This window comes from Corythoichthys intestinalis, chromosome 19 (assembly GCF_030265065.1).
Source record: "Corythoichthys intestinalis isolate RoL2023-P3 chromosome 19, ASM3026506v1, whole genome shotgun sequence".
Taxonomy (NCBI): domain Eukaryota; kingdom Metazoa; phylum Chordata; class Actinopteri; order Syngnathiformes; family Syngnathidae; genus Corythoichthys; species Corythoichthys intestinalis.
The window spans coordinates 23,925,588-23,952,393 of NC_080413.1; the positions used below are offsets into that span (position 1 = coordinate 23,925,588).

General features: G+C 38.0%; 1 protein-coding gene across 2 annotated transcripts in view; it reads left to right on the forward strand.

The window, feature by feature from the left end:
* Positions 1-26,806, forward strand: part of rngtt (RNA guanylyltransferase and 5'-phosphatase) — a 137,024-nt gene that overhangs the window by 46,253 nt on the left and 63,965 nt on the right. For both annotated transcript variants that reach the window (XM_057822367.1, XM_057822368.1), the window contains exons 11-12: positions 6,310-6,474; positions 26,676-26,744. In XM_057822367.1, coding sequence (XP_057678350.1) covers positions 6,310-6,474; positions 26,676-26,744 — 234 coding nt within the window. The remainder of the gene's footprint in view (positions 1-6,309; positions 6,475-26,675; positions 26,745-26,806) is intronic.

A 26,806-nucleotide genomic window follows, 5' to 3' on the forward strand; every position in this document is an offset into this window, starting at 1 on the left:
CCGAGATATTTTGGCTTAAGGTTATCATTATTAGAATATTATACCGGCACATGCCTAGTCCCACACTATAAAACCTTTTGAACTATTGCGAACTTTAAATCTAGGTTTCTGTCTTAACCACTTCAGTGTATTTTACTTCATTAATTATATACGTTCACGGTCAACTATCAATTAAAACCTATGACTGATGCATCCATCTGTTTCCTCTCACCATATTTGACATTGGACTTTCACTCTTGAACTTGCTGAGGACATAACAAGGCTGTTAACACGCCTCCGTAACTGTAAATGAATTCATCCACCAGACTTATCTGTAATCCGCAACCTGCAATTAGGCAGGCACACAAACAAATGAGTTCACAATTATCAGCCTTTAGGAAGACACTGCTCCCTTCCTTGTAGAAATCTGATGAATACTTTAAAGTAACAGAAACTGGAGAAGGCTGCTCCGATGGTTATTCCCGTCCATTCCCGTCCACTTCCCCCATCTCTCCATCGATCACTTCAGCAAGTGGCTCAATGAAGGCACAGCTCTGATGGGAATGTCTTTTGGAAGATGCTTGGCAGTGGTTAGTCGCTCCACATGACTCCCCCAAGCTGGCGCTAGAGCGCTTTTATATTGATCTGAGTTGGCCATTATTAGCCGTCTTGATCATCTGTGGTGGGTTGCCCCTTGGCGCTGGGGCCCCCATCCTCTGAGTGTAGCAGAAGGAACATGATACCACCTGCTAGGTCCATGGCCTAATGTAAAACCCAAGTTGTTTGCAAAGTCAGGGCAACCAGAGCCCTTGGAGTCTTTTGATTGCAACATAATGGTCAGTGTGTGTCCTCGCGCTACCAAAGGGTCATTTTTCCTCACGGACTTCAATGAAAAGAAATCTTGTTTATTCTTGCCAGAATTTTTCGATATACTTCTCCATGATGTTATTTCAGCTTGATGTAAATGGGATTTTTCAGTTTTCATGTACTGTATACAGCAATTTCTATGCAGTCCTTCAAATTTACACAGTGGGAAATTGCCTATTTCTCTTTAAAAAATACACCGAAGCAAAGTTATGGCTCAATAAAAAAAAAAAAAATAGTACTGGTATTGAAATTTTATCTCTCTACACCAAGTAATCTCAAAAATATGTAGGCATATTCATCATTTGTATATTTCAGCATTAAAAAGCTGAGCCTGCTTTGAGGAATGTCCACTTAAAATCCAAAATGCAATACATGAGTTGGATATGTACTGCATTTAAATTACATGTGCTGAAAATATAGGCCTGTGTTTTTATTAACTTCTTTGCACCACAAATAGAGAAATTTAATTTCCCATTCTCCGAGTGAGGATGAACTGCAATCATGCTTTTACTGCTATAGTCATTGTAGAGCCAATTTTCTGAAGGCTTTGAAACTATTATTGCTATGTGTTGCTGACCAATTTCAATCAGCTTTATGAGAATTTTCATATTAGAATTCTTGACAAGTTTGAGTACAGATTTCATCACTATTGCTAAAAGCCATTCAGCCCAAAATGTACCTGACAGTCAAAGGAACTGTTTTTCACGAAACCACTGAAGGAATTGTTCTTACCTTATTCTCAGGATCTTACTTGTTGCAACAGCCTGTCTTAGAAAAAGGCTTGTGTTCCAGAAGCACTCAGTTGTTTAAGATTTAATGTGAGTTATATATATAGATTCCTGGTGTACGCTGGCTTTAACCATAATAGGACTTACATAACAAACTGAAACATAAGACTGCTGCTGTTGATTCTGCTGTTTCCATTGTGTGGCGTAAGAACCCGTGTTGTGATGTCATTATATCCATTAGGTAGGAAGTGATGAGGTTATAATTTAATTTATAAAGAACGGTAGATGACCTCCGAGTTTGTAGATGATTGGAGTTGCTTTCAAATATATCCATTGTTTGCAAAGATGTGCAAATATGCAGCAGTTTGTAAGGAACCAAAATGAGAACAAGTCTAATAGCTGAAAAACACTTAAATTACAAACGGCCGTGGCACAGTTGGTGGCTCGAGTTGTCCTGGGAGCGAAGGGCAAGCGGTTTGATTCCCAACTACGACTGCCCACTGTGACTTGGGCAAGGCACTGAACCCTAATTTCCCCCAGTGGTCGGCAGCGCTTTGCATGGCCGCAGCGCCATTGGTGTGTAAATGTGTGCATGAATTGGTAAATGTGAGCGAATTTAAAGTAGTAGAGGCAGTGCAAAAACATGTAAATAAATGCGCTATATAAGTTTTCTCCATATCACTATTTATAGAAATTTACCATTGACTAGAAGGTTGCGAATAGATTTATTAACAGATTCATTCAAACTACCAGTTGAAAAAATATCATTTTTGGCAAGATCACTCAGTCCTTGAGAGATGGTTAAACAAAAGTATTAATTTTTGGAGTGGTAAAAGCGTACTACAAACTACAATTATTATATAATATTTGTAAACCCTTTGTTGTGTTTCTTACGTTAACACAACAAAAAGAAAATCTCAAATCTTTAGGTAACTTTTTAAAACTTTGAATCACCTGGCTGTGTAAATATACATGCCATCAAACTAATACTTGCAGCTCCATTGGCTTTTATTACAGCACTCAGCACAGCAGTCTGTTTGCGTAGGCGTCTAGTGTGGCACATCTTGATGTGTCAATGTTTGCCCACTATTTTTCGCAAAACCTGTCAAATTGCATAACCGTCTACTTTGCATATCCCTCTTCAAATCATTCTATAGATGTTCGTTTGAATCCAGGTCTTGACTTTGCTGGGCCACTGAAAATACTTAATTTTCCTTTGGTGAAGGTATTTTTGGTTGATTTAGATTGAATTTGGATCAACCCTATCCGGTAAACCAGCCACACGAAGAATGGGGGATTGTTGTTGCATTTATCATAAAGCACTGAACAGAAATTCCTGCAGTTCCTTTAATCTTGATGTCAACGTCTTGGCAGCCTTTCCGGACAGTTTTCCCTCTTGTCATTTCATCAGTTTTTGATCGATGTCCTGTTCTTGGTAATATAATTTCTCCACTTGAAGATGATTTCCTTGATGTGCTCCTTGCTATATTTTATGTCATGTAAATTCTATTTTTCTGACTGATAACTTTGAATAATGAGATCAGTCTCATGCTGTTGTAGCTCCCTGCACAACCTATTTGACAGCGTGGGACAGATTTTTTTGGTCTTTTTTTTTCCCCAACTTGATTCATTGGCTTTAGGGCTTTGTTCATTTTTTGTGAGATTGCAACTATCAATTATTCAAAGCAATCTTTATTCTTTCCATTGTTTGAAGAACAGTCTGCTGCGTTTTTGTGTCGCTAAGGCGTGGATAGCAAACGTCCTGAATCATCCACACTTACATCTTGCACTGTCTCTATGACACTGCTGACAGATGGTGTTGAATGCGTGGCACAATACCAGCTCTTTCTTGGAGAAAGATTAGATGTTTTTGTTGACATTTGATGGGGAAAAACATGTCCTTGTACAAAATTTCATGAATTATGTTTTGGTGTTGAAATAGGTATTTGCCAAAAGCATCAAGGCAGTAATCTTTCAAACCGTGTCTTGTTTAAGCCTTGTGTTACCTTATGTCTTTTTTTAACATGTTTCTTTCATAAAACATTGAACAGTGATGAGAAAGGCTCACCAGACAACCCATCAAATTATGACATCTAGTTCAAAATAAATTTGGGCTGCCCACCTCAGCTTGCACAGTAAACAGCATTGCTTTCCTCCTCCCCTTTTCAATGATTACCTCAAAACCTCTTGAGTACTGACCTTTTCTCCAGGTACAAAGCAGAATACTAATACACCCAAGTCTTGCTTGCTGCGTCCTGATATCGGTTGGCAGCTACTAAGCCCTTGTAAACAGTCCAGTGCAGCTTTATTTTAATTCAGACTTTTAAATAGACATTCATTTACTAAGTAGTGCAATTTAAAATGTGACCTCATGAATGCAACACACAAGACATGATGGAGGGGGAAAGATGAGTGAAACAAGGGGATCAAACTGCTAAGGCAAAATGTAAATAGGAGGGTTGAAAATTCAAGAATTGAGGGGAGGACCGCAAAATATGACGTTGCTAGGGTGTAGTATGTCTTCGCTGAGATGTGACAGCATTTATATATCTGAATTTTGCATGAAGCTTATGAAAGAAGGAAGACCAGATGTAATTCTGTGTACATGGCTATTCCTAGATTGGCAGCTGCATATTGAAACAACTCTAAATTATTTACAGCGGCTCGACAGATGCACATATAAATGGAATTGTAATGATCCGGTCGAAAGGATAGTACAGCCACATGCAACAAAGTGTATTAGGGAAGTGGTATGCACATATTTTAAGGCATTTTTTCTTATTCATGTATTTCATGTATTGTATCTTATTCAGTAGCTTAACAATATACATGAGTTTGAAGCTGTGGTGGTTGGCTGCATCGGAGTCGTACAGCCTCACCGTGTCGTGCAACGGCAAAATTGCATCATAGCATTACAAATGAGGATTTTTTTTTTTTTTTGCTCCCCCCCAGCCCAAGAAGAACCATAACAAAGATCTATTTGAAATATTTAATTAGTCAGGCTAAAGTCGTGGCTTTCAGCTACGGCACATGTACGTAAAATGCGTAGCTTATTACAGCTACATCACCCTATGTACAGTGTATCACACAAGTGAGTACACCCCTAGCAACACTGACAAAATGACACTTTGACACAATAAAAAGTAGTCTGTGTGCAGCTTATATAATAGAGTTAATTTATTTTTCCTAAAAAAAACCCCTCAAAATATAGCCATTAATATCTAAACCCCTGGCAACAAAAGTGAGTACACCCCTTAGTGAAAGTTGTCAATATTAACATACAACATGTGAACTGTCAATATTTTGTGTGGCCACCTCTATTATCCAGAACTGCCTCTGTAAGCTCAATCTTGGTCTCATCTGACCAAAGCACCTGGGACCCTGTGTATTTTCGTGTGAGACCAAGATTGAGGTTTTTAGCAACAAACACTCTAAGTGGGTCTGGCGTGCCACGAAAGATGCGCATGCTGAAAAGCACCTCATACCCACTGTTAAGTACGGGGGTGGGTCAGTGATGCTGTGGGGCTGTTTCGCTTCCAAAGGCCCTGGGAACCTTGTTAGGGTGCATGGCATCATGAATGCTTTGAAATACCAGGACATTTTAAATCAAACCAGGACATTTTAAATCAAAATCTGTTGCCCTCTGCCCGAAAGCTGAAGTTGGGTCGTCACTGGGTCTTTCAGCAAGACAGTGACCCTAAACATATGGCCAAATCTACACAGAAATGGTTCACCAGACACAAAATCAAGCTCCTCCCATGGCCATCTCAGTCCCCAGACCTTGTTTTGTTGGCAAAAGGGGGTTGTACAAAGTATTAACACCAGGGGTGCTAATAATTGTGACACACATTATTTGATGTCAAATAATTTTTTCTTTTATGTGGGATTTTTTCCCCACTGAATGAATGCACTTGTATTAAAGGTTGGATTTTTCTCTTTTTTTCCATTAAGGTCCCATATTTTTTTGAATAAAAAATATATTAGAAGCTAAAAAACTCATCTTTTTCAGGGGTGCCAATAATTATGGAGGGCACTGTATATTATTTAATATAAATATTAAATAATTTTGGTCCCAAAACAGACCCCTGAGGGACCCCATGAGAGATACTAAGATATTCCGTTGACCGTTTCCCCATTTTTACATATTGTACCCTTCCTGTGAGATAACTTCTCAGCCACTCCCCAGCAACCCCCCGATACCATACAGATGTAGTTTGTTAAGTAAAAATTGTGTGATCAATTGTGTCAAAAGCTTTTTTTAGATGGATAAAAAATTCACCTGCTTGTTTTTAAAAAGAAAAAAAAATTTTTATCCAATGTATTTGTGATTTCTTCTCATGTAACGGTAATTGCCATTGAGGTGGTTGTCTTTGTTCTAAATCCACACTGCTCAAATGCCTTCAATGGCACTGTCTGACAAGCAGTTAAATGGCAAAGATGGCTCAGGTTGCCAGTGCTTTGCCATGTGTAGTTTTACTGCAGGGGATGCGTTGTCATAGAAACAAATCAAATTAGATTCCACTATTTTTTTTTTTTTTTTTTTTACAGATTTCATGTCAAGTTAACCCTTAAATGAATTTCCCTCCAATATACCAAGAGCAAATTAATGTTTGTAGTTGACATGCTTTAATGCACATGTCAAGATATTCCTATTTTTAATTTGATGTGACTTAGTTTTTAATGCATGATTTTTTTTTCTCATTATTATTTTCGTAAAATATACTTTGTGTTTCAGGGACAAGCTGTGGGACAATGTGATTTCAATATCCGGTTGCTATGCATAGAAAAAGAGATCATTTCTCCACGAATTGAAAAGATGAAGACTGGACAAATCGACAAAACGAAGGAGCCCTTCAGTGTCCGAAATAAGCCGTTCTTCGACATTACGGCATCACGCAAGGTAAAATATTTTGATTTTCTAATCAACCATTCGTCATTCAGAACTTGATCCTGCTCATCCACATACAATTGCAGTAAATGTGTGTAATTTACGATCATACATTCATTTAATACCTGGGAATAGTAAATTGGTAATGTCCTGTAAAAACATTTTTGGGAAAACATAAAAAAGTGAAAGTGTTGGAATCCAGATATATTTGGGTTTCATGTAAGTCATGGTAAAAATCTGTTAATGTCTATAAATCTTTTTGAGTATTTTGACTAGGGCTGCAGCTTTTGAATATTTCAGTAATCGAGTATTCGACTGAAAAGTTTATCGATTAATCGAGTAATCGGATACAACTTTTTTTTAGGTAAAGAGCAATTATAAATACACATGAGAAAACAAGACATTTCACCTAATATTGAACCATTTTCAGACGGTCAATGTCCTTATTTTCGAAGTACATTGTTGAAAACAGCCAACATTTGCATCTCAGATGTGACTAGGAAAAAAAAACGGCAACAAATTCATGGCTTTCACTCAAAAAACTTACTTCTTACCCTAAAAATGTCATTATGCTTAAACACATCACTTAAAAGTTAGGTGTTTTTCCCCATGTGTTTCAATTGAATTTACATTTGTGTCAAGCTATCTTTAAGTTCTAGTTAAGTTTTAAATTAGTCTAAATTGTAAGGCCTGATAGTATTTTGAGTTTTTGCAGTGTTCAAAATAAATGTATGATACATGCGGTAGTGGAGCACATTAGGCACCATTGCTACTTGGTGTTTTATCCAGCAATGACTACTGAGCTAAAAACTGACAGTTAGCTTTATTATGTTTTTATTTCACACCCTTATCACTCTACAATGCTTTGTTTTTACAGAGTAAAGCCTGTATGTAAGACACATTAGCCACGCATCGACAGTCGTCATAATTAACTCATTCACTCCCAGACATTTTCACCGGACCGAGGCCCTTCGCTCCCGGCTGTTTTACTGGATTTTGACTGATTTTGCAAGGCCCACAGAAAATTCTGTTCTGTTGTTATATAAACATGGAACCCACCAAAAGAAAGATTAGACTCTCTTCTTTCAGCAGAAAAAAAGTAAGTTCATATATTTTTCCATTCTTTGGAAATCAGCATTAGAAAATAGCTTAGTCTGAGCAATTTTCCAATTTCTGATGAAAAAACCTGAAATTGAGCTTTTTGTGAAGGCATACATTTCAAACATAACTTTGACTTTAAGACAGCTATTTTTTGCTTTAGTTACATCCCAAACATTAGAATAATGTTTTCCTTTTACAAAATAACAGAAACAACAAGACAAATGGAGCTTTCGATAGCAAAGTAACAATTTATTTATACATAACTAACTGAAAGATGACGCTAGTGTGGCCGCGACAGCCAATTAAACTTTTCCCTCATTGTTGCCTGTCTCAAAAAGATGAATTTTTTTGAGTCTCTGCGGGCTCTGCTCGCGAGCAGCAAGGACTCAACGGCATCTAGTGGTCCCGGTCGTTCTGCTTGGTCGTCCGCCGCCTGGCATCCATTCGGTCATCTTCCGCCTTCGCCCCGGCTTTGTGGCTTGGCCGTTCGTTGCCGTTGAATAGGGTTGCGGGTCTTACCAAATGCGCTACTGCCCTCTAGTGGCCAGTTTTATTCCTTTAAAATGGATTTTCAGCTTTGTGCTTTGGAGATAAATTGATTCACAACCCAGAGATGTCTCTTTTGGGGAAAAAAAAAACATAAAAGACATACAAAAAAACGTCTTTGGTCCACTGAAACAATTAAAAATAGAATGTATTTATATGTTTTTGGGAGCAAATGAGTTAATAGTAACCAAGCCCTCCGCAGGGCTAACGTTATGTTTGCAAGGTACACTAACGTTAATCTTATTTATTAGCGCTGAGATGTCTACTGCTTTAAGATGGCGGCTGTTTACTAATGGTGGCAACTCTGTCATTTTGCATCTAGTTCTATATACATAGGCTAACGCGGCCGAGTCTGTAATTTCGCACCCAATTCCATATACATGTGATATCTATGAGACACATCAGACGCTTCGTAGCATTGTGCGAGCGTCATTTGTAGCAACGTTAGCATAGTGTGTAGCGGCTGCAATCATGTATATTTGCTTCTTACTCTACAGACGTGACGTCGGCGCGTTACCCGCATTAAAAGTAGTCCGGGCAAAATGTGATGCTTAGAGCTTGCAAAATTAAGCGATTCCTCGAGGCTAATAAAATTACTCGGATCAATTTTTAAACCCGAGTTAGTTGAGAATTTGTTTTGGCGCTATTTTTTTTCTAAAACATAAGCTCTTTCATGTAGCTTTTTGCAAGAAAGCAGTTGGTGATATTTCAGCTACGTATTTTCATTTATTCCAAGGGTACGAACATATTTTTTAATGTATAGAATGTTGATAAAATTTATTAAAGAATCGAATTACAGTATGTTTTTTTTTGTGTGTTTTAGTCCAAATTTGATATAGGGACATAATGTTTTATTTAAATGACCTTGGTGCCACATGGAAAATGGGCAGACTTAGATGGCAACTGATGTTTGAAGAAATGTATTGGCTTTATTAACCTTCTGGTAGAAAATGAAAAAGAAAAGTAAACATTTAAAGCTTTCGTCAGCAAATGGTCAGTTGGGCAGTCTGTGTAGTGTGTTTGACCTTGCCAAGAGTAACCATATTGCTCTTTGATGACAATGTTGTATAAATAATGTGAAGGGATTACCCTTGGGGGTTGTTCTAGGAGGATAATATCAAAAACCCACAAGATGTGTATTTCTTGTGTTTGATGGCAGGATAAAATTGTTGTTACCCTTTTGGCCTGAGAGATGAAGCAGACGCTAAGCCTCTTAGCACTTTAGTCTGTGGCACTACTCAACTTTCTTAGAAAAAACTTTATGATGCCTTTCAAGCATTCGGGCAAGAACCTGTGAAGTAGGACAGGACTTATTATATTATGAGCAACACTGCTAGTCTTTTGATAAGGGAACCATTTTAGGTTTTGTAAATAATATCTAAACTTAGTATTAGGGATGTCAACGATCAGATCACGTAATCGGAAATCAGGAAGCTCGGACCATTTTTCAGAGGTTTGGAATCGGGTGAAAAAGATCCGGTTTTAATTTTTTAAAAAATAAAAATAAATATATATATATATAAATTTGTCCTATATGCATGTGTGATATGTCACACATGATAACGAGATATTATTGCGTACTTAATTTGTTTCGATCCCAAAACTCTGTGGAGCATGTCTCACTGAGTGTCAAGACACAGCTGTGAAATTTTTTTTTCAAATATTTTTAATCATTTTTTTCCCCAATTTTTCTTTGTTTGAATCGATTATCATTTAAAATATGGGGGGGAAATGCGACAGTAACAAAAAAAAAAAAAAAAGTAGAATTAAGCGATAGTTATGAGGTAGAGATCCGTGACCTAGTTACAGACACTATTGTTTTCATTGTGATGTAATTTGTTTAAAAGTTTAAAATATGCAAGTGAATAATTTTATTAAGTTTTTTTTTTTTTTTTTTTTTACTAAATATTACTTATTAATTAAACTAAATTATTAATTAAACTAAATATTAGACATCAAATAATGATTCTGAGCTAAAAATGATAGACATTTTGAAAAATAAATATAATTACTTACCTTTTTATGGCTGGGTTGAAACAAAAGCGGTTGCGCAGTGTCTGTAAACGGGGGTCTCCAGGGTAAAACGGACAAATTAAAAATAGTTTGAGGGCTTAATGTGCCATTAAACTGCTATGGCAGCATATAGACATACTTTTCTATCAAATACAACTATTCTTTTGGGTTAAAATACAGCAGTTTATTTTTAAAGAGGGGTGCAAGATCAGAAACTCCTTTTTCAGCCTTGTCTGTGTTTTCTGCCACATAAAAATATATATATATATATATATATATATATATATATTTTTTAAGGGCAAAAAAACCCCTAACAAAATAATCCAGAAACACAATGGCATGGCCAAAAGAAAAATATATACATTTTATACTCTGCAGCAACTTTTAAATTGGCATAACTACAGCTTTCCCATATTGCCTAATGGCACTGCTGCCCTCACCTGCCTTATTTTACTCTTTTGAATATCTTAGTGCCTCATCAAATCCCCATTTCTTTCATATGAAGGAATCAGAGATTGTCTTGACCTCTTTTGTCATTTTCATGATTGTCAGAAAAAAAAATCAGAGGTTTCAGTTGGGCAGTAGCTTTGAAAAGAGAGTACAGCTGTTATCCTCAAAATCACGGTCAAGCCATCTTCAACTGTGTGCACTTTTGCCATAACATCAGGTCTCTGGGAGGTCAGAGCACAATTCATTTGATGTTTGGATCGAGCAGAGATCAATTGGAAACCTTGGCCCTGCACTTCCAGTAATGATTAGGGCTTATGGCTGGGATGGGTTTTTACAGGTATTTCTTACTCACACTGATATTTAAACTTTTGATGATATAAACTTCAACTTGTAACAATGGAAGTTTGTGTTATCCATATTATGAGATGAGGGGTCATAATAGTGGTGTGCGATTATAGAAAAATCTTCTATCACAATACGGGTTGTTTTGAATATGCCACGATATAATGTTTTGTAATCATTTGATGAAAAAAAACATCCAACACGACAGCCCCCCCCTCCGCCCACTTTTCTCATTCTTATTTGCCACATAGATGAAACAAGTGTATGCAAGTAGATAGACAATATTATTCAAATATCTTAGCTAGTGAGATTACCACCCCCCAAAAATAGTGACCGTTTGAATCCAAACCCAAAGCTCTTATTTCTAAATAAAAAAATAACAAATTATCCTTATAGCACTTATTGCATTTTGTTCGTATGGTAAAAAAAAGCATATTCATGTCATTCTCTTGAAGGCATCTGACCCTTTAGCCAAATAGCCGGAATCACGCCAGCCGAACTGCCGGAACCACGCTGGTGCAGCTCCAGTGACCCGGGCCGGCGAAATCCCGACAACCTGGCCAAAAGGCTAAACTCCGCGCATTCACCTTAGTCTTAAGCTCTTGTACTGACTCCATTTTGAAAGCTGGAAAAAGGCTTTGTAGCACAAGTTGACAATTTATTTAGGTCGACAGTGATCATACAGCACAGAGGGACCCAGGCGAGGATTCAAGGTCACCATATCACAAGTCAACAAAAGGTTACCGTGAAAAAATGACCACGATTAGTTCAACATTCAGTCTTTTTAGAGGCTCTCGCGGGGCGGGCTGTGGGCATAAGAAGGGTGTGTTTGAGCGTTGTTTAGGATTATTGTCTCTTTGTGGATTGGACAGGAGGATTCGGGAGTTACAGTTGTCAGGGCAACGAGGGTTGTGGATTTTGCCACCTAAGCGTCAACGGGGCTCTTGGAGTCTTAACACTTGTGTTATCAGTTGGATATCGAGCGTTCTCCGGAGTTCCTTGTGTTGGGACAGGGCGTCCTGCCATATGTTCTGGACTGTCCGGGAGAACCGATTGCGAGAGTTGGTGGTGCAGACGTGGGCTTGTCAGTGTCAATCTTGCTCAATCAGTTGCATGACACACAGGTTGGGCTTCCGTGATAAGAAGGCGTCATGTATCTTTTATGCCCTTTATTCTGCTTGTTTTCCTTTAACTATGGTATACGTGCTATTTAATTTATATTGGGTGTGTTAGAATAATACAAACAGTCAAACAGTAAATACGATAAACGATACTATTCCCTGATTGATTATATTAAGTGTGTTAGAGTAATACAAACAGTTGATTGGTAAAACGACAAAATATACTATTTCCTGATTGATTATATTAAGTGTGTTGGAATAATGCAAACAGTTAGTACCTTTTCTCATAGGCACCATCTATCTCCTTTACTCTTAAACAATTTGCCATAAAAATCTCTCTTTGGCTTCAAGACAACCTGCTGGCGCCATACAGCTGTTGCCTTGTAAAACTACAGTGCCCCCTAAGGCCTGGCATGAATACTACACCATTTTCAAGCGGAATTGCGACATCGTTCAAATGGAGACTGAACCAAGACAGAACTATGTAAATGTAAACATGAAATGTGTCTATTCTCAGAGCGTCACCATGTAAACGGCCTCTAAATCATATTCTTGCCTTTAGGATGTTGATCAAAATATTAATGTCACTGAAGTTTCATCATCCTATTGTTCTGTTGTTTTTCACTGACCATCTGGTCTTCATACAGTCATATGTCTGGTTTATGGGATGTTAATGTAGGGGAACTAGTGCCTGGCTCTCATTCATGGTAGCACAATCATCCACTCTATTATATATCGACTGCAAATTCCTTTTGGGGCAATTCAGTGACAGGCTGGAGTTGTGTGCTGGCCTTTGTCTGTTGCTAGGTTGATGTGTTTCATGGTTGACACTATGACATTAAAGTTCCCATTTCCCTTCCAAATAACCTGCTTTATTCTTTCGGCTTCCTCCACTCACCCAATTATCTTTCAGACCTGTTTGGCATACAGGATTTCCACATTTACACATCCATGACACATTATGGGAATTTGAATAGAATTGGCTGTGAAAAAAATGAGACCGGTACCCACTAGAGAAATCTGAAAGCAGACTCACAGTGAAAGGACCAGGCTGTGCTATTATTCTTTTGGGGATATTTTTCTGCCATAATTTGGGCCACTTTTATCCTGAGAGGAAAGTGCCTCTGTGGTCTTTGAGATTAAGCCCCGCCAAAATCCAAATGTTGGGGTATTATTGGTATGGTGACTGACTCTGAAGGCTCCCCACCACATTCATGGGCTTTTCAGTGTATTTGCTTTTGTTTTTGTTAGTAAACTTTGAACTTTAAGAGTACAACCAAAGACTGTAGAACACATCACTCAGAGCAAAAGGAGTCTTTTGGATTTACTTGTCAAAAAAGCGCATTCAGCCAATTGGGTACTGAAATGTAAAACTTCAGACACAGAAACTGAGTTGGCACTTGTTCCACCAGTTTTGATGCCCTTAAAACCCAGACTGATATAGCAGAAGAAATAGCCATTGTAAGCCAAGTAGGTATTGTGCAGTATGAAAGAAGGTTTTAGTTTTTGAATCATTGTATTTATTTTTCCCCAGAGAGTTTGTAAAAGCTTTTTATGCAATCTATAGCCTTTCTGGCTCGATTGTTTGTTTCCATGAAATGTGAAATACTCACACCATCTGGTCTGAGTATACCGCTGCCTTGGCAAAGATTTTCATCGTCCAAGTTTATTGTCTAGCTGTGCTACCAACATCACTCGAAACCCATCTGTTGCAAGTAAGATAATTCAATAGGGGTTTATTTACATAAAGTACTCTTCATTCCCCTGTAATTAAGAGATCTCGCTGACAAATAGAAGTTGTTGGAAAAATAAACGCAAGTCTGTTGTTGAATGACAATATGGGGTTGATTATTTATTTGGTTTTTTTTGGTCACTGTTTTCTAAGTACTCAACCACAAATACGTTGTTCAAATCAATGTCACATTTGTACACAATCTGGTCTGATTCCTCAGTGATTTGTATTGATCATGTGCTAAAGTATGATATTTCTATGGAAGGATTTAAAGCATACATTCATTTTTTATTAGGACTGTCAAACGATTAAAATTTTTGATCGAGTTAATCACAGCTTAAAAATTAATCGTAATTAATCGCAATTCAAACCATCTATAAAATATGCCATCTTTTTCTGTAAATTATTGCTGGAATAAAAAGATAAGACACAAGACGGATATAAAGAATACATTCAACATACTGTTCATAAGTACTGTATTTGTTTATTATCACAATAAATCAACAAGATGGCATTAACATTATTAACATTCTGTTAAAGTGATCAATGGATAGAAAGACTTAGTCTTAGAACTTAGATGTAGTTCTTTAAAGATAAATGTGAGTACAAGTTATAGAAATGTTATATTAAAACCCCACTTAATGTTTCCGTTTTAATAAAATTTGTAAAATTTTCAATCAAAAAATAAAATAGGAGCTCGCCATTGTTGATGTCAATAGTTACACAATGCTCATGGTGCTGAAACCCAAAAAAACAGGCGCACCCAAGCTCCAGCAGAGGGCGACAAAACACCAAAAAACACAAGTAACAAGTGGACATGACACTGTGCTGTCCTTTTAATCTGTTTGAGTGGGGCATGTGCGTTAAATGCGTCAAATATTTTAACGTGATTAATTTAAAAAAATTAATTATCGCCCTATTTTTTTATCTTTTCTTTTTTCCCAGTTTTTCCACTATACTTGTGGACCCTCATCATACTGTAGCTACCTAATCTGTTGAAATATTTGTCATCTGACATTATTTGTTTTCTGGAATCAAAAGACTTAAGCAACAGTAAGGCGAAATTTACCTCATAGTTCTTTATGTCATCTCCTTCATGCATTTGTTACTGGAAAATTTCCTTTGGCACCCTAACTAATCTAAAATATTCTTAGTTTATGCTTAGTGTTGCATCTGCACAATTATACCTTTTTTTTTTTTTTTTTTTAACTGAATATAATGTCTCGATCTTGCCATGTCTTTAGTTGTTTTCTTCATAAGAGGACTGAGCAACCTCCATGTTATTTTGCCCCTAATATTTTAAATAAATGAATGGTTGTTTGAGTTTCACAGAAAGCTAAGTCAGAGGTTTATCATGATAATATCTACACTAATGAATCATTAAAAAAGGTTGATAGTGTAGACGGTTTTAATAATGACAAAAATTGGCATTAGAAACGTACCCATGAAATTGTGACGTTAATTTGTCTTTAATAACCTTTTCATTTATCATGATTAATTAAATATCTATAATTTATTAATTATATATTGATGATATTAACTGACCAATGTTTGCACTGAAGCCTTTTTTCTGCCAGTTTAATAAAAGAGTTCATAGATGAAATAGTGGACCTTAAATTGTTTTCTTAGAAACTTTGGAATCATAATAATTTCCAATAGTTCAAAGACTCAAACATATACAAGTGGTTGATTTTCAAACTGGAATTCAATGGGATATGTTTTTACCATTAGTTCTTTGTTAAAGTGAATTAATGGATAAAGCTGTTTTTTCTACCTTGCTGTCTGGCAGGCTTCACAACAGCACAGTTCTATATTGAAGCTTAGTGGTTTAATTTGCAACTTTCCTGTCATTTAAAATCTGTTATATTAAATGCATAAATTACTGTCAAATCAGATGGTGTGCTTATCTCGTATATTTCAGGCAAAATTGTATCTAGAAATTTTTTTTCCGCATACAAGAAAACACAAACAAACAGGTGACCATGTCGTACATGAGGGTGGTATGAATTTGTTTTGAACACATTGACTTCCTCCCACTGCATTGACCTACTGTTATTTTATTATTATTATTTTTTTACCCGTGAGTCCAAGTCCTTTTTTTTCCTTCTGCCCACAGTGGTGATTTGTAGTGACAAAGCCACAAGATATTGATTACCCCTCTCCACCATGTCTCTGTGTGCTATCTGTCAGCAGCTTCTTTGTAGCTCACTGACCTCGCACCTCCGCAGTCAAGTCTTTCTTAGAAGATGAAAAAGCAAAACAAGTGGCAAGACCTTACTGTACCATAACCAAAGATCCTCCTCACCTAAATCCAATATCTGCACACACTCACTCAAGGACATGATACCGCAAATGAAGCATGAACATCATAATTTGTCTTTACTGGAGTAAAAAGTCAATCTCTGTTACATTTTAGAAATATCCATTTTTTGTGTATTATTTCCAGTATTCCAGAAAAAATAGGCTTTCCACATTGGTGAATCATATCAGCAGGCAACCTCGCATATGCACTGTTATGTAGGCTTCTTATTTAATACACAACTAAACTGAAATTTAGGGCCAGTCACAATAAGCTTGAGAGAAGCCTGTAGCAACAACAGCCCTGTAGCTTGACTGGAATATCAATCCATCCTCTCCGCCTTTGATTCAACCCCCCACGCGCAAGCCTCCCCCGAGCAGAAGATGAACAGACAGCGCAAGGACACAAGGACCCGAGGAATGGAAAGTGCATGGTCTCCGTCGAGGTCTGTGCTTCTAGGGCACAGAAAATGACTATTAGAGCCTTGTTGTGAGCAGCTGCATTCCACTCCTTGTATAAAGAGGGAAAGAAGTGTGTTTCATGGAATGGTCCTACTTTGATTGGCTAATAAAAATCTCTGAGAGGATAGACTAGCACTGAAGGTTAATGGTGTACAAAATACATAATAAATCTGCTGTCCTGTTATACCTCATCCATACATATTCATTGTGTCCTTTAAGTGAGACCAAACATGGACTGACATAAATCACAGACAAAATTGTGTCATTCTCTCGGTGTCGGATTTACTAGTTTCTCAAATAGCTTTATAGGTTGATTGATTGTTTGAGCGCGCTGTTGGTGGGTGTGTTGCATGTGATCTAAGATTGTGATCTTTTGCTCAGACCCAGAAAGGAGGCCCTAAACTGGGTGTTTCAACACTCACTGTAATTCAGGAGTTCTTAGTCTGGGTTCGATCAAACCTCAGGGTAAGTCTAAGGCAGGGGTGACAAACCAATTCCACAAAGGGCCAAGAAGGTCCTGGATTTCATTTCAACCAAGACTGCGCAAACAGATTAACCAATGAATTTTCTGCTGAAACAAGCAGCACCTGACTGCAATCAACTGATGACATTTGTAGGAGATCAGATTGGTGAAAAGATGACCTCTTCATTGGTTGGAACGAAATCCAGGACCCTTGACACCCCTGGTCTAAGGGGTTCGGCAAAGGTTAAGACACATGCGGGGCCACATTTGTTTTGTTAATTTTGTGTACAGTTGCTCACCTGTGCTCCATATGGGAGTGAACACAGCTGACTGGTGTGCACACAACCCCCATACTTTATTCAATTTCCTCTAACTGCATGACTTGTACCTGACAGAAGAATAAACTGGGCAGTCTGCAAGCACACACAGCCCTTCTCATGCCAGTTCGCTTGTAGTGGGATTTCACAATCATGTATCGTTGTGGTGTGAACTTCATGTTTTGTTGTGTTTTGAGCAGAAGCGGCAAACAAACCTATTACCTAGTTACAAGTAAAGGCTGATTATGTTGCAGCGTTCCAGTGACGGCGGTGCGACGACGTAGACCTTACGTCGTCATTGAGCATTCGAGCTTCTGCGTCAAGGGAACACGTAGCTCTGTTATTCACCGCCATGCCACTAGAAGGGTGTGGCTTTGTGTTTGTGCGGTTTTGGGGGACTCTTGTCAAATTCCTTTAGTTTTCCTCCGTTCATTGACAGCAATGGTAATGGAGATGGAACATGTGTATTTGCAAAGGCAGCTAATCAATATTGAACAACAAATGTTGTTAATACAAATGTTGAAGCATAGGTGACACAGAAGATGTTTGCGAATGTTTGAAAACGGCGGTGGTGTTGTGCTGAACTGGAAAAAACATGGACCAATCATAGTCCTTCGACGTTCACGTCACGTGCGTTGATGAGACGCATAGTCAGGATTTTTACTTGGTAACACAACCTTTAGACAAAATAACTGCAAACAACCGCTTCCGGTATCCATCAATGAGTTTCTTAAAATGCTCTCTTTGGCCAACTGCTCCAGGTCTCTGAGATTTGAAGGGTTTCTTCTCCAAACTGCCATTTTCAGATCTCTGTTCTATGGGATTCAGGTCTGGTGTCATTGCTGGCCACTTCAGAAGTCTCCAGTGCCTTCTCTCAAACAATTTTCTAGTGCTTTTCGAAGTGTGTTTCGGGTTCATTGTCCTGCTGGAAGACCCATGACCTCTTAGGGAGACCCAGCTTTCTCATACTGGGCCCTACATTATGCTGCAAAATTTGTTGGTAGTGTTCAGACTTCATAATGCCATTCACACGGTAAAACAGTCCAATGCCAGAGGAGGCAAAGCAACCCCAAACATCAGAGGAAATCTGCATGTTTGACTGTGGGGACCGTGTTCTTTTCTTTGAAGGCCTCGTTTTTTTTCCTGCAAACTCTATGTTGATGCCTTTCCCCAAAAAGCTCTACTTTTGTCTCATCTGGCCAGGGAACATTCTTCCAAAACGTTTTTGGCTTTCTCAAGTAGGTTTTGACAAACTCCAACCTGGCTTTTGTATGTCTCTGGGTCAGAAGTGGTGTCTCCTTGGGTATTCTACCTGAGCGTCCCTTTTCATTCAGACGCGGATTGTACGGGTTGACACTGTTGTACCCTGGGACTGCAGGACAGCTTAAACTTGTTTGGATGTTAGTGGAAGTTCTTTATCCACCATCTGCACAATCTTTTGTTGAAATTTCTTGTCAATTTTTCTTTTCCGTCCACATCTTGGGAGGTTAGCCACAGTGCAATGGGCTTTACACTTATTGATGACACTGCAAACAGTAGACACAAGAACATTCTGGTCTTTGGAGATGAACTTGTAGCCTTGAGATTGCCCATGCTTCCTCACAGTTTTGCTTCTCAAGTCCTCAGACAGTTCTTTGGTCTTCTTTCTTTTCTCCATGCTCAATGTGGTACACACAAGGACACAGGACATAGGTTGAGTCAACTTTAATCCATTTTAACTGGATGCACGTGTGATGTAGTTATTGCCACCACCTGTAATGTGCCACAGGTAAGGAACAGGTGCTGTTAATTACACAAATTAGAGAAGCATCACATTATTTTTCAAAAGGTGCCAATACTTTTGTCCGGCCCATTTTTGGAGTTTTGTGTAAAATGATAATGATTTAATTTTTTTCCATTGTCTTTTGTTTTATTTTTTTATCATTGCAAGCAAAATCTAATGAAGATATTACTACTAAATCATTTGTAATTGCAGTCATTTTCTGGGAGAAGTTGAGCATTACCTGACAGAATTGCAGGAGTGCCAATACTTTGGCCAGCAGTGTAAATCTGGTCTGCGTTTACGGTGTTAGTCCGCTGTCACCGCTGCGTGGAAGCATAAATCAGCCGTAAGAAATCCATTGCTCACGATTAGAGAAGCCTGACTATGTATAGAAGCCAAATATTACATGACTCCTTATCACCGGATTCAAGTCGACAATTACGTTTAAAAATGCGATTGCTGAATTGACAATATAGCTGTACTTTTCTACTCTGGCATTTAAAAAAATCTTCTGATCAAAGTTCTGCCACTCTCTGGCGTTTATCACCTGCCTCTCAGACCTGATATTTTAAAGATGCAAAATCAGCCATCGCAGTTCATCTCGGGTTTGATATATCACATTGCATGTGGTGAATTATTTTTTGCATATATTCCTCTCAGAAAGTGCATGCAGTGCAGTTTTACCCATTTGGCAGTCACAATCATGGGCACACTTACTGGTAGTTAGAAGCTCGGCTTTTACATCTGTTTGTTTACATGAGTAAACAAGTTTACACCTGTTTTAGTTCATGCATACCTATTGTAAGCGAAACCCTTCGTGTTTGATCCCACTCACTCAGTACCTCAGTCATTCCAGTCTGTATGCCCTGAAGTGTGTGACGAAAGCTTGATTTCTTAAAGTGGCTTTGTTTTTTATCAACCACACCCACACAAGAGTCACGTAGAGCCCACTGCTTTGTTTCATTCCCAAGAGCTTTAACCTGAAAGCAGTTCCACTGCCCCCTTTCTCCACTTAATCACTTCAAGGTACTTCCTTTCAGAAGGTGGGTGTTTGAGTGGAATTCTTATTTTTGCTCTACTCTCCATCCAAGTTCACCACATTGAGTGAAAGTAGTGGGTGGGTGGGTGGGTGTGTTATGTTGGCAAGAGAAGTGAAATGGAACTCCTGGATCTTACCGCCCACTTGCTGTTCTCACATAAAGACACAATTTCTTTTAGTCTGGCTTTCTGCCTTCTCCGTGTCAGCTTGATTGTCAAGTTTAGTGTGTTGTCAAGTTTTTGACTGTTTTATGTCTCTCAAGACCACTGATCTGGCTTCATTTTCTTACAGATGCAGCAGAAGAAAAAAATTTTTTTGTAGCCATTAAAGTGTATATGGCAAGGGGCGCTTTTTATGTATCTCAAATATCAATGAAATTTTTTTTCTGACTGCCCTCATGACACAATACATCAGCATCAGTTGTATCTAAAAATATCTTTAAAGCGTATCATTTTGTGCATCATATTTCACACATTGTCTTCTGTACTTCCGATTAAAATATGCCCATCTTTAGAGAACCTCACCCTTCTTTGATAGGAAACAAGGTGATTTGTCAAAATAGCGTTAAATTCAAATGTGGTTACATTATGCCATGATTTGTAGTGCTTGTGAATGATGTGATTAGATTGTCTTGCTCAGTTCAGAGACAGAATGGATGATGATCTGTCTTCTCCTGGATCATAACAGTCTCACTTTATCAGATGAAAGCAACTAGTCACGTGTTTTCTCAATGACTGTTTGCTTCCTGATTGAAATGTCAGTGCTACACAAGAGTGGAGGGACGGTGATTAATTTATGTTAATGTTGTTTCTTTTTGTCTTGATTACTTGGTTCATTATTCAGTTACTGAGTCCTAGTGTGCAAAGAAAGCAATCCTTTTAGATGAAGATAAATGAGTAGTGAATGTTTTTGACTGGTAAAAAATACACAAAGATTTTTTTTTTCACATTAGCGTCATCTGTATTCATGAAATTCTACATAATATCAGATCGAAATAAGGTGTCTTATTTAGCTAATCCTATGTAAATCATATCTGCAGGTGTAACTTCACTACTAATGAACAGATCATTTTCAACATCATTCTCTAACGTCATAGCAGATGGCTCATCAATTACTTACTATACATACGCTTCTGTCAAAAACACGCGTCGACAGTGAACCACATTAACAATACCAGCATATCCCATTAAACATGGTATCCTTATGGTACATTAAAGGTACACTGACATAAATCCGCTTCAGTTAACTGTGGGCAATGGCCCAGAAATAAATGCTTTTGGACAAGGTCAGTCCAGGCCAGAGGTTGCGCTAGACTTTTTCGTTGTCTGTCATTTTGACTGACAGGGTCATAAAAATCCGGTCATAATCTATTTTTACCCGTCACTTAAATTTTTAAAATGTTAATAATGACATATTCAATAGTATTTAGTTTTCATTCATCTTTAATTAATATTCTGTCCGAACAAGCTTAACATAGAATCCACACCGCGCCATTACACATCAAGCAGCTGTGCGTTATTAGCGCCTAGCTGGCCTTGAACACGGCTTTTTAGGAAGGGTCGGACTTGACAAGTCATAAAAAAAAATTTTTTAAAAAAGGGTTTGAGGATAAGCCTGAGAATGATCGGTTTTCTCTCTGCTCCATATAAGCAATATTCCAACATTGCTTACACGGCCGAGAGTCGGGGCAAACTGCTCGTATGTGTGTGTGACATGCACGAACAGTGTGTGCATGCTATCGATTCATATACTTTGAATATAAACCTGTACAGGGATTATTTATGCCTGTTATCTGTGTCCTCTTTTTAATGAGCAAAATATGATATCCCTGGAATGACGGATGACAGCCAGCATGTGTGATTGTATGGTCATTTGTTTTGATGCTTCTGCGCATGCGGGTCGTCTTGCTCAGCGCATGTCGGACTGCGAATTAGTGCGCATGCATAATACTTGAATGGTCTCAATGGACAAAGGCAGTCTGAACGGGCACGCCAAAAACCCAGATATGACAAAAAATCGGATTCGTGCATTAAGACCTGTAGTATGAACGTAGCCATAGGCTTGTTGCTGCTAAAAATAGGATACAAATAACAGGCATATATAATCCCCGTTTAGGCTTATATTCAAAGTATATGGATCGATAGCATGCACGCACTGTTCGTGCATGTCATACACACATACGGGCAGTTTGCCCCGACTCTCGGCCGTGTAAGCAATGTTGAAATATTGCTTATATACAGTAGAGCAGAGAGAAAACCCTTCCTAAAAAGCCGCGTTCAAGGCAAGCTAGGCGCTAATAACGCACAGCTGCATCGCTACCGTAGCTACCGTACCGTCTCTCGCTTTTTGATGACGTAATTGCTGCATTAAATCCGATTTGCGGGACTGGACAGTACAGACCGCCGCGACAGTCGGGGAAAAATGTGGCCCAGATCGGATTTAGACCACATACGAAAGTGACCCAGATCGGATTTGAAATGGTCCCATTCTATGCGACTTGTCATGTTCAGACAGTCAAGTTAATGCCTCACTCGAGTCGGAAAAACACGAAAAAATCGGATTCGTCCATAAAGACCTGTAGTATGAACGTAGCCTTAGTTCGGACGCTCAGTTGCCTTGACATTTTTCCGAGTAAGGCCAACGACGTCCTGCATCAAGAGAGACAATAGCTAATTAATATGCTCACTCGCCACCCTGTGGTCTGGGGTGTAAATTGCAACCTGTCAAAATGACGGATGGACTTCAGTTTTTTTCCGTCACCGTTTTAAAAAACCGGTCAACGACGGAAAATATTCGGTTAACGCGACCCCTGGTCCAGGCTAACCAAACGGTTGGTAATAATTTATTTTACACAAATCAACTTTTAGTAAGAGAACATTTTTAGAGAAAAAAAAAAATACATACAGATTAAGGGTGTAACGGTACATGTATTTGTATTGAACCGTTTCGGTACGTGGTGCTCGGTTCGGAACTGACCGAACGAGTTTCTGACGTAATGTAACCCTTACTTTTCGAGGCTGTGAGTCGATCGGGTTACAGTTTCTTTGTGCAGATTATATTTACTCCGTCTTCTCTACTATAATGAGGACTAACACGGTAGGACAGTATAACCCAGAAACGTCAACTACTAGCAAATTTATATTTTTCATTTTGTTTTCTTATTGTACTGAAAATGAACTGAGCTGTGACCTCAAAACCGAGGAACGTACCGAACCTAGATTTTTGTGTAACGTTACACCCCTAATAATATATATATATATAAATATATATATATATATATAATATATGTATATACATTCACCGGCCACTTTATTAGGTACGAACGGGAGATTCGCATCATGGATGTGCAGCCGACAAATCTGCACCAACTCTGTGATGCCATCATGTCTATATGGACCAAACTCTCTGAGGAATGCTTCCAGCACCTTGTTGAATCTATGCCACGAAGACTTGAGGCAGTTCTGAAGGCAAAAGGGGGTCCAACCACTTACTAGCATGGTGTACCTAATAAAGTGGCCGGTGAGTGATATATATCCCAATTTGGCCAACTTTCAGAATTGTCCAAGATGCATGTGTGATACATCATTGGAAAGCTTAAAATCTCAGTTTTCTGGGGGAAGAAAAATTTTGAACAGGAGGGCATTAAAAAAAAAACATTTTTTTTTAATTAAACAGCAAAACCCTAACTGGAGGCGAGAGCACGCCTGAGCAGAATTAAAGACGCCATGATTTTAAAGAGATATTATCGCGTACCTACCTTGTTTCGATCCAAAAACTCCATGTAGCATGTATCACTGAGTGTCAAGACACAGCTGTGAATGGCCACAGATGGATTTTTGGGGGATTTTATGGGTGAAACATGGTGATATAACAAGGGTCGCGATGCAGAAATCGCAGACATCAAGGAGTGGTCGAGATTTTCTTTTTCATAAAGTTACCCCTTTAAAAATTATTTTTCAATTTTTCTTTGGATCGAATATTTATCATCTAAAAATATTGGGGAAAATGTGACAGTGACGAAAAAAATACAATAAAGCGATAGTTATGAGGTAAATATCCGTGACGTTTTTACAGACGCCAATTTTTTCATTGTGACGTAATTTGTTTAAAGGTTTAAAATATGCGATTGAATAATTTTTAAAAGTCGTTTAATTTTTTAAACTAAATATTAGACATCAATTAATGATTCTAAGCTAAAAATGACACACATTTCGAATAATAAATACGATTACTTACCTACTTTTTATGGCTTGGTTGAAACAAAAGTGGTTGCGCGACGTCTGTAAACGGGGTTTTCCAGGGTTGAACGGACAAATTGAAAATAGTTCAGGAGCTTATTGCGCCATGAATCTGCTATGGCAGCATATAGACATATTGTTCTGTCAAACACAACAGTTCTTTTGGCTTAAAATACAGCAGTTTATTTTATAGAGGGTTGCGAGAGCAGAAACTGCTTTTTCAGCCTTGTCTGTGTTTTCCGCCATATATATACATATACTGTATGGCGGAAAACACTCGGGTGATTTGAAGTTCCGCTCTGAGACCCAAATTTGGCCAAATTTCAAAATTTTCCTATATGCATTTGTGATACATCATTGGAAAACTTGAAATCTCAATTTTCTGGGGGAAGAAAAATTTTTAACTAGAGGGCAGTTAGAAAAAAAAAAATTGAACCCCTAAACCCTAATTCGTGGTGAGAACATGAGAGAGCATAATTAAAGACACCATGATTTTAACAAGATATTATTGCGTACTTACCTTGTTTCGATCCAAAAACTCCGTGTAGCATATCTCACCGAGTGTCAAGACACAGCTGTGAATAGCCACAGCCAGACTTTTGGGGATTTTTTGGGTGAAAAACGGTAATATGACAAGGGGCGCAATGCACAAATTGCAGACCTCAAGGAGTGGTCGAGATGTTCTTTTTCATATATTACCCTTTTAAACGCTTTTTTTCCCCCTTCAATTTTTCTTTGTTTGGATCGATTATTTATCATCTAAAACGTTGAGGGAAAGCGATGGTAACAAAAAAAGAAATACAATTAAGCAATAGTTAGGGGGAAGATATCCGTGACCTATTCACAGACCCTATTTTTGTCATTGTGACGTAATTTGTTTAAAAGTTTAAAATATGTGAGTGAATAATCTTATAAAGATGTTATTTTTTTAACTAAATGTTAGACATCAATTAATGATTGTAAGCAAAAAATGATAGACATTTCGAATTATAAGTATAATTACCTTCTTTTAATTGCTGGGTTGAAACAAAAGCGGTTGCGCAGTGTCTGTAAACAGGGGTCTCCAGGGTAAAACGGACAAATTAAAAATAGTTCGGGGGCTTGATGCGCCATGAAACTGCTATGGCCGCATATAGACATATTGTTCTATGAAACACAACTGTTCTTTTGGCTTAAAATACAGCAGTTTATTTTTAAGAGGGGTGCAAGAGCAGAAACAGCTTTTTCAGCCTTGTCTGTGTTTTCCGCCATATAATTATATATTAATGGTCATTATCCTTCAGCCAGTCTGAATCCATGGTGGCTTTCAAGAAACTTGTTTAGCAGACATGGGCCGATTAAAATGTTTTGGTAAATAACAAAGTTCAATCAATTGACTACACTTAATAGGTGATTTTATTAATATAATCTTTTATTATGTTTTTCTGAAAATTAAAGCATCACAAACTGGGTGGTGGGGGCAATGGTGTTGGCGATGTGTATAATACATACAAAATTCTTAAAATCCATCATGTTGAGTTGGATGTTTACCAGCAACTTGGTTTTGTCTTTTTGTTAGATTCATTGTGCTCCGTACTGTTTATTGCTTGCCCTTTAAAAAGCCTTTATCAGATGCTACCTTATGCTGTTATATGTGATCATAAATTACATTGGCTATTTTGTTTCACATAACAATCAGGAATTTTCCAAGGCATATGATGATACTGTTTTAGATTGATTTTCTATCCCCCATGCAGCAGCACCAGGCTGCTTCTCATACCACTGCAGGTACTTGCTTGAGATTCGTAATTCATCCTTAACATTTGCCACACATACTGTCTCTGTAAACTTTCCAACATCTATCATCAGCAAAATAAAAGTTTCCTTTTTCAGCTGTATTGGGAAAATGAGTTTTCAAACTAATTATTTTCTTAATACTCATCTTGATGATCTTTTCAGTAGTTGACACAATCCTGATTTTAAGCATCAGGTTTCAGATCCCCATTTTTATACAATAACACTGCTTTTCCTGAGGCTCTTAGTGTCTATACAAAGATTAAGATTCCCTTTCTCTGCCTCTGCTGTTCATTAATAGGAGATGTGAAATATATTCCTTCCATGCATCAGTTGTCATTTGTTTGTCAAGGTTTTTAATAAAGACTAATTAATCAGGTTTTCACAGAACACTGGTGGCAATCTTTATTTGGAACTTAGTACCGGTAGTTTTATTTATTTTTCAACAAGTCTGTTATTTCACATTAGTTATAGAATAAAGGTTTTAGGTATGTACGTTGTGTATTAGCTTTGCCTGACTGTTTTTTAATTTTATTTTTTATTTTTTTCGTTTCAGCTACTGGAAGGCAGTTTTACATCCCAAGTCAGCCATGAAGTTGATGGCCTCATCTTCCAGCCATGTGAGGTAAGTGTGGCCCACTCAAAAGTATGTTTGATGAAAATACACAAGTGAGCACACTTAGATTA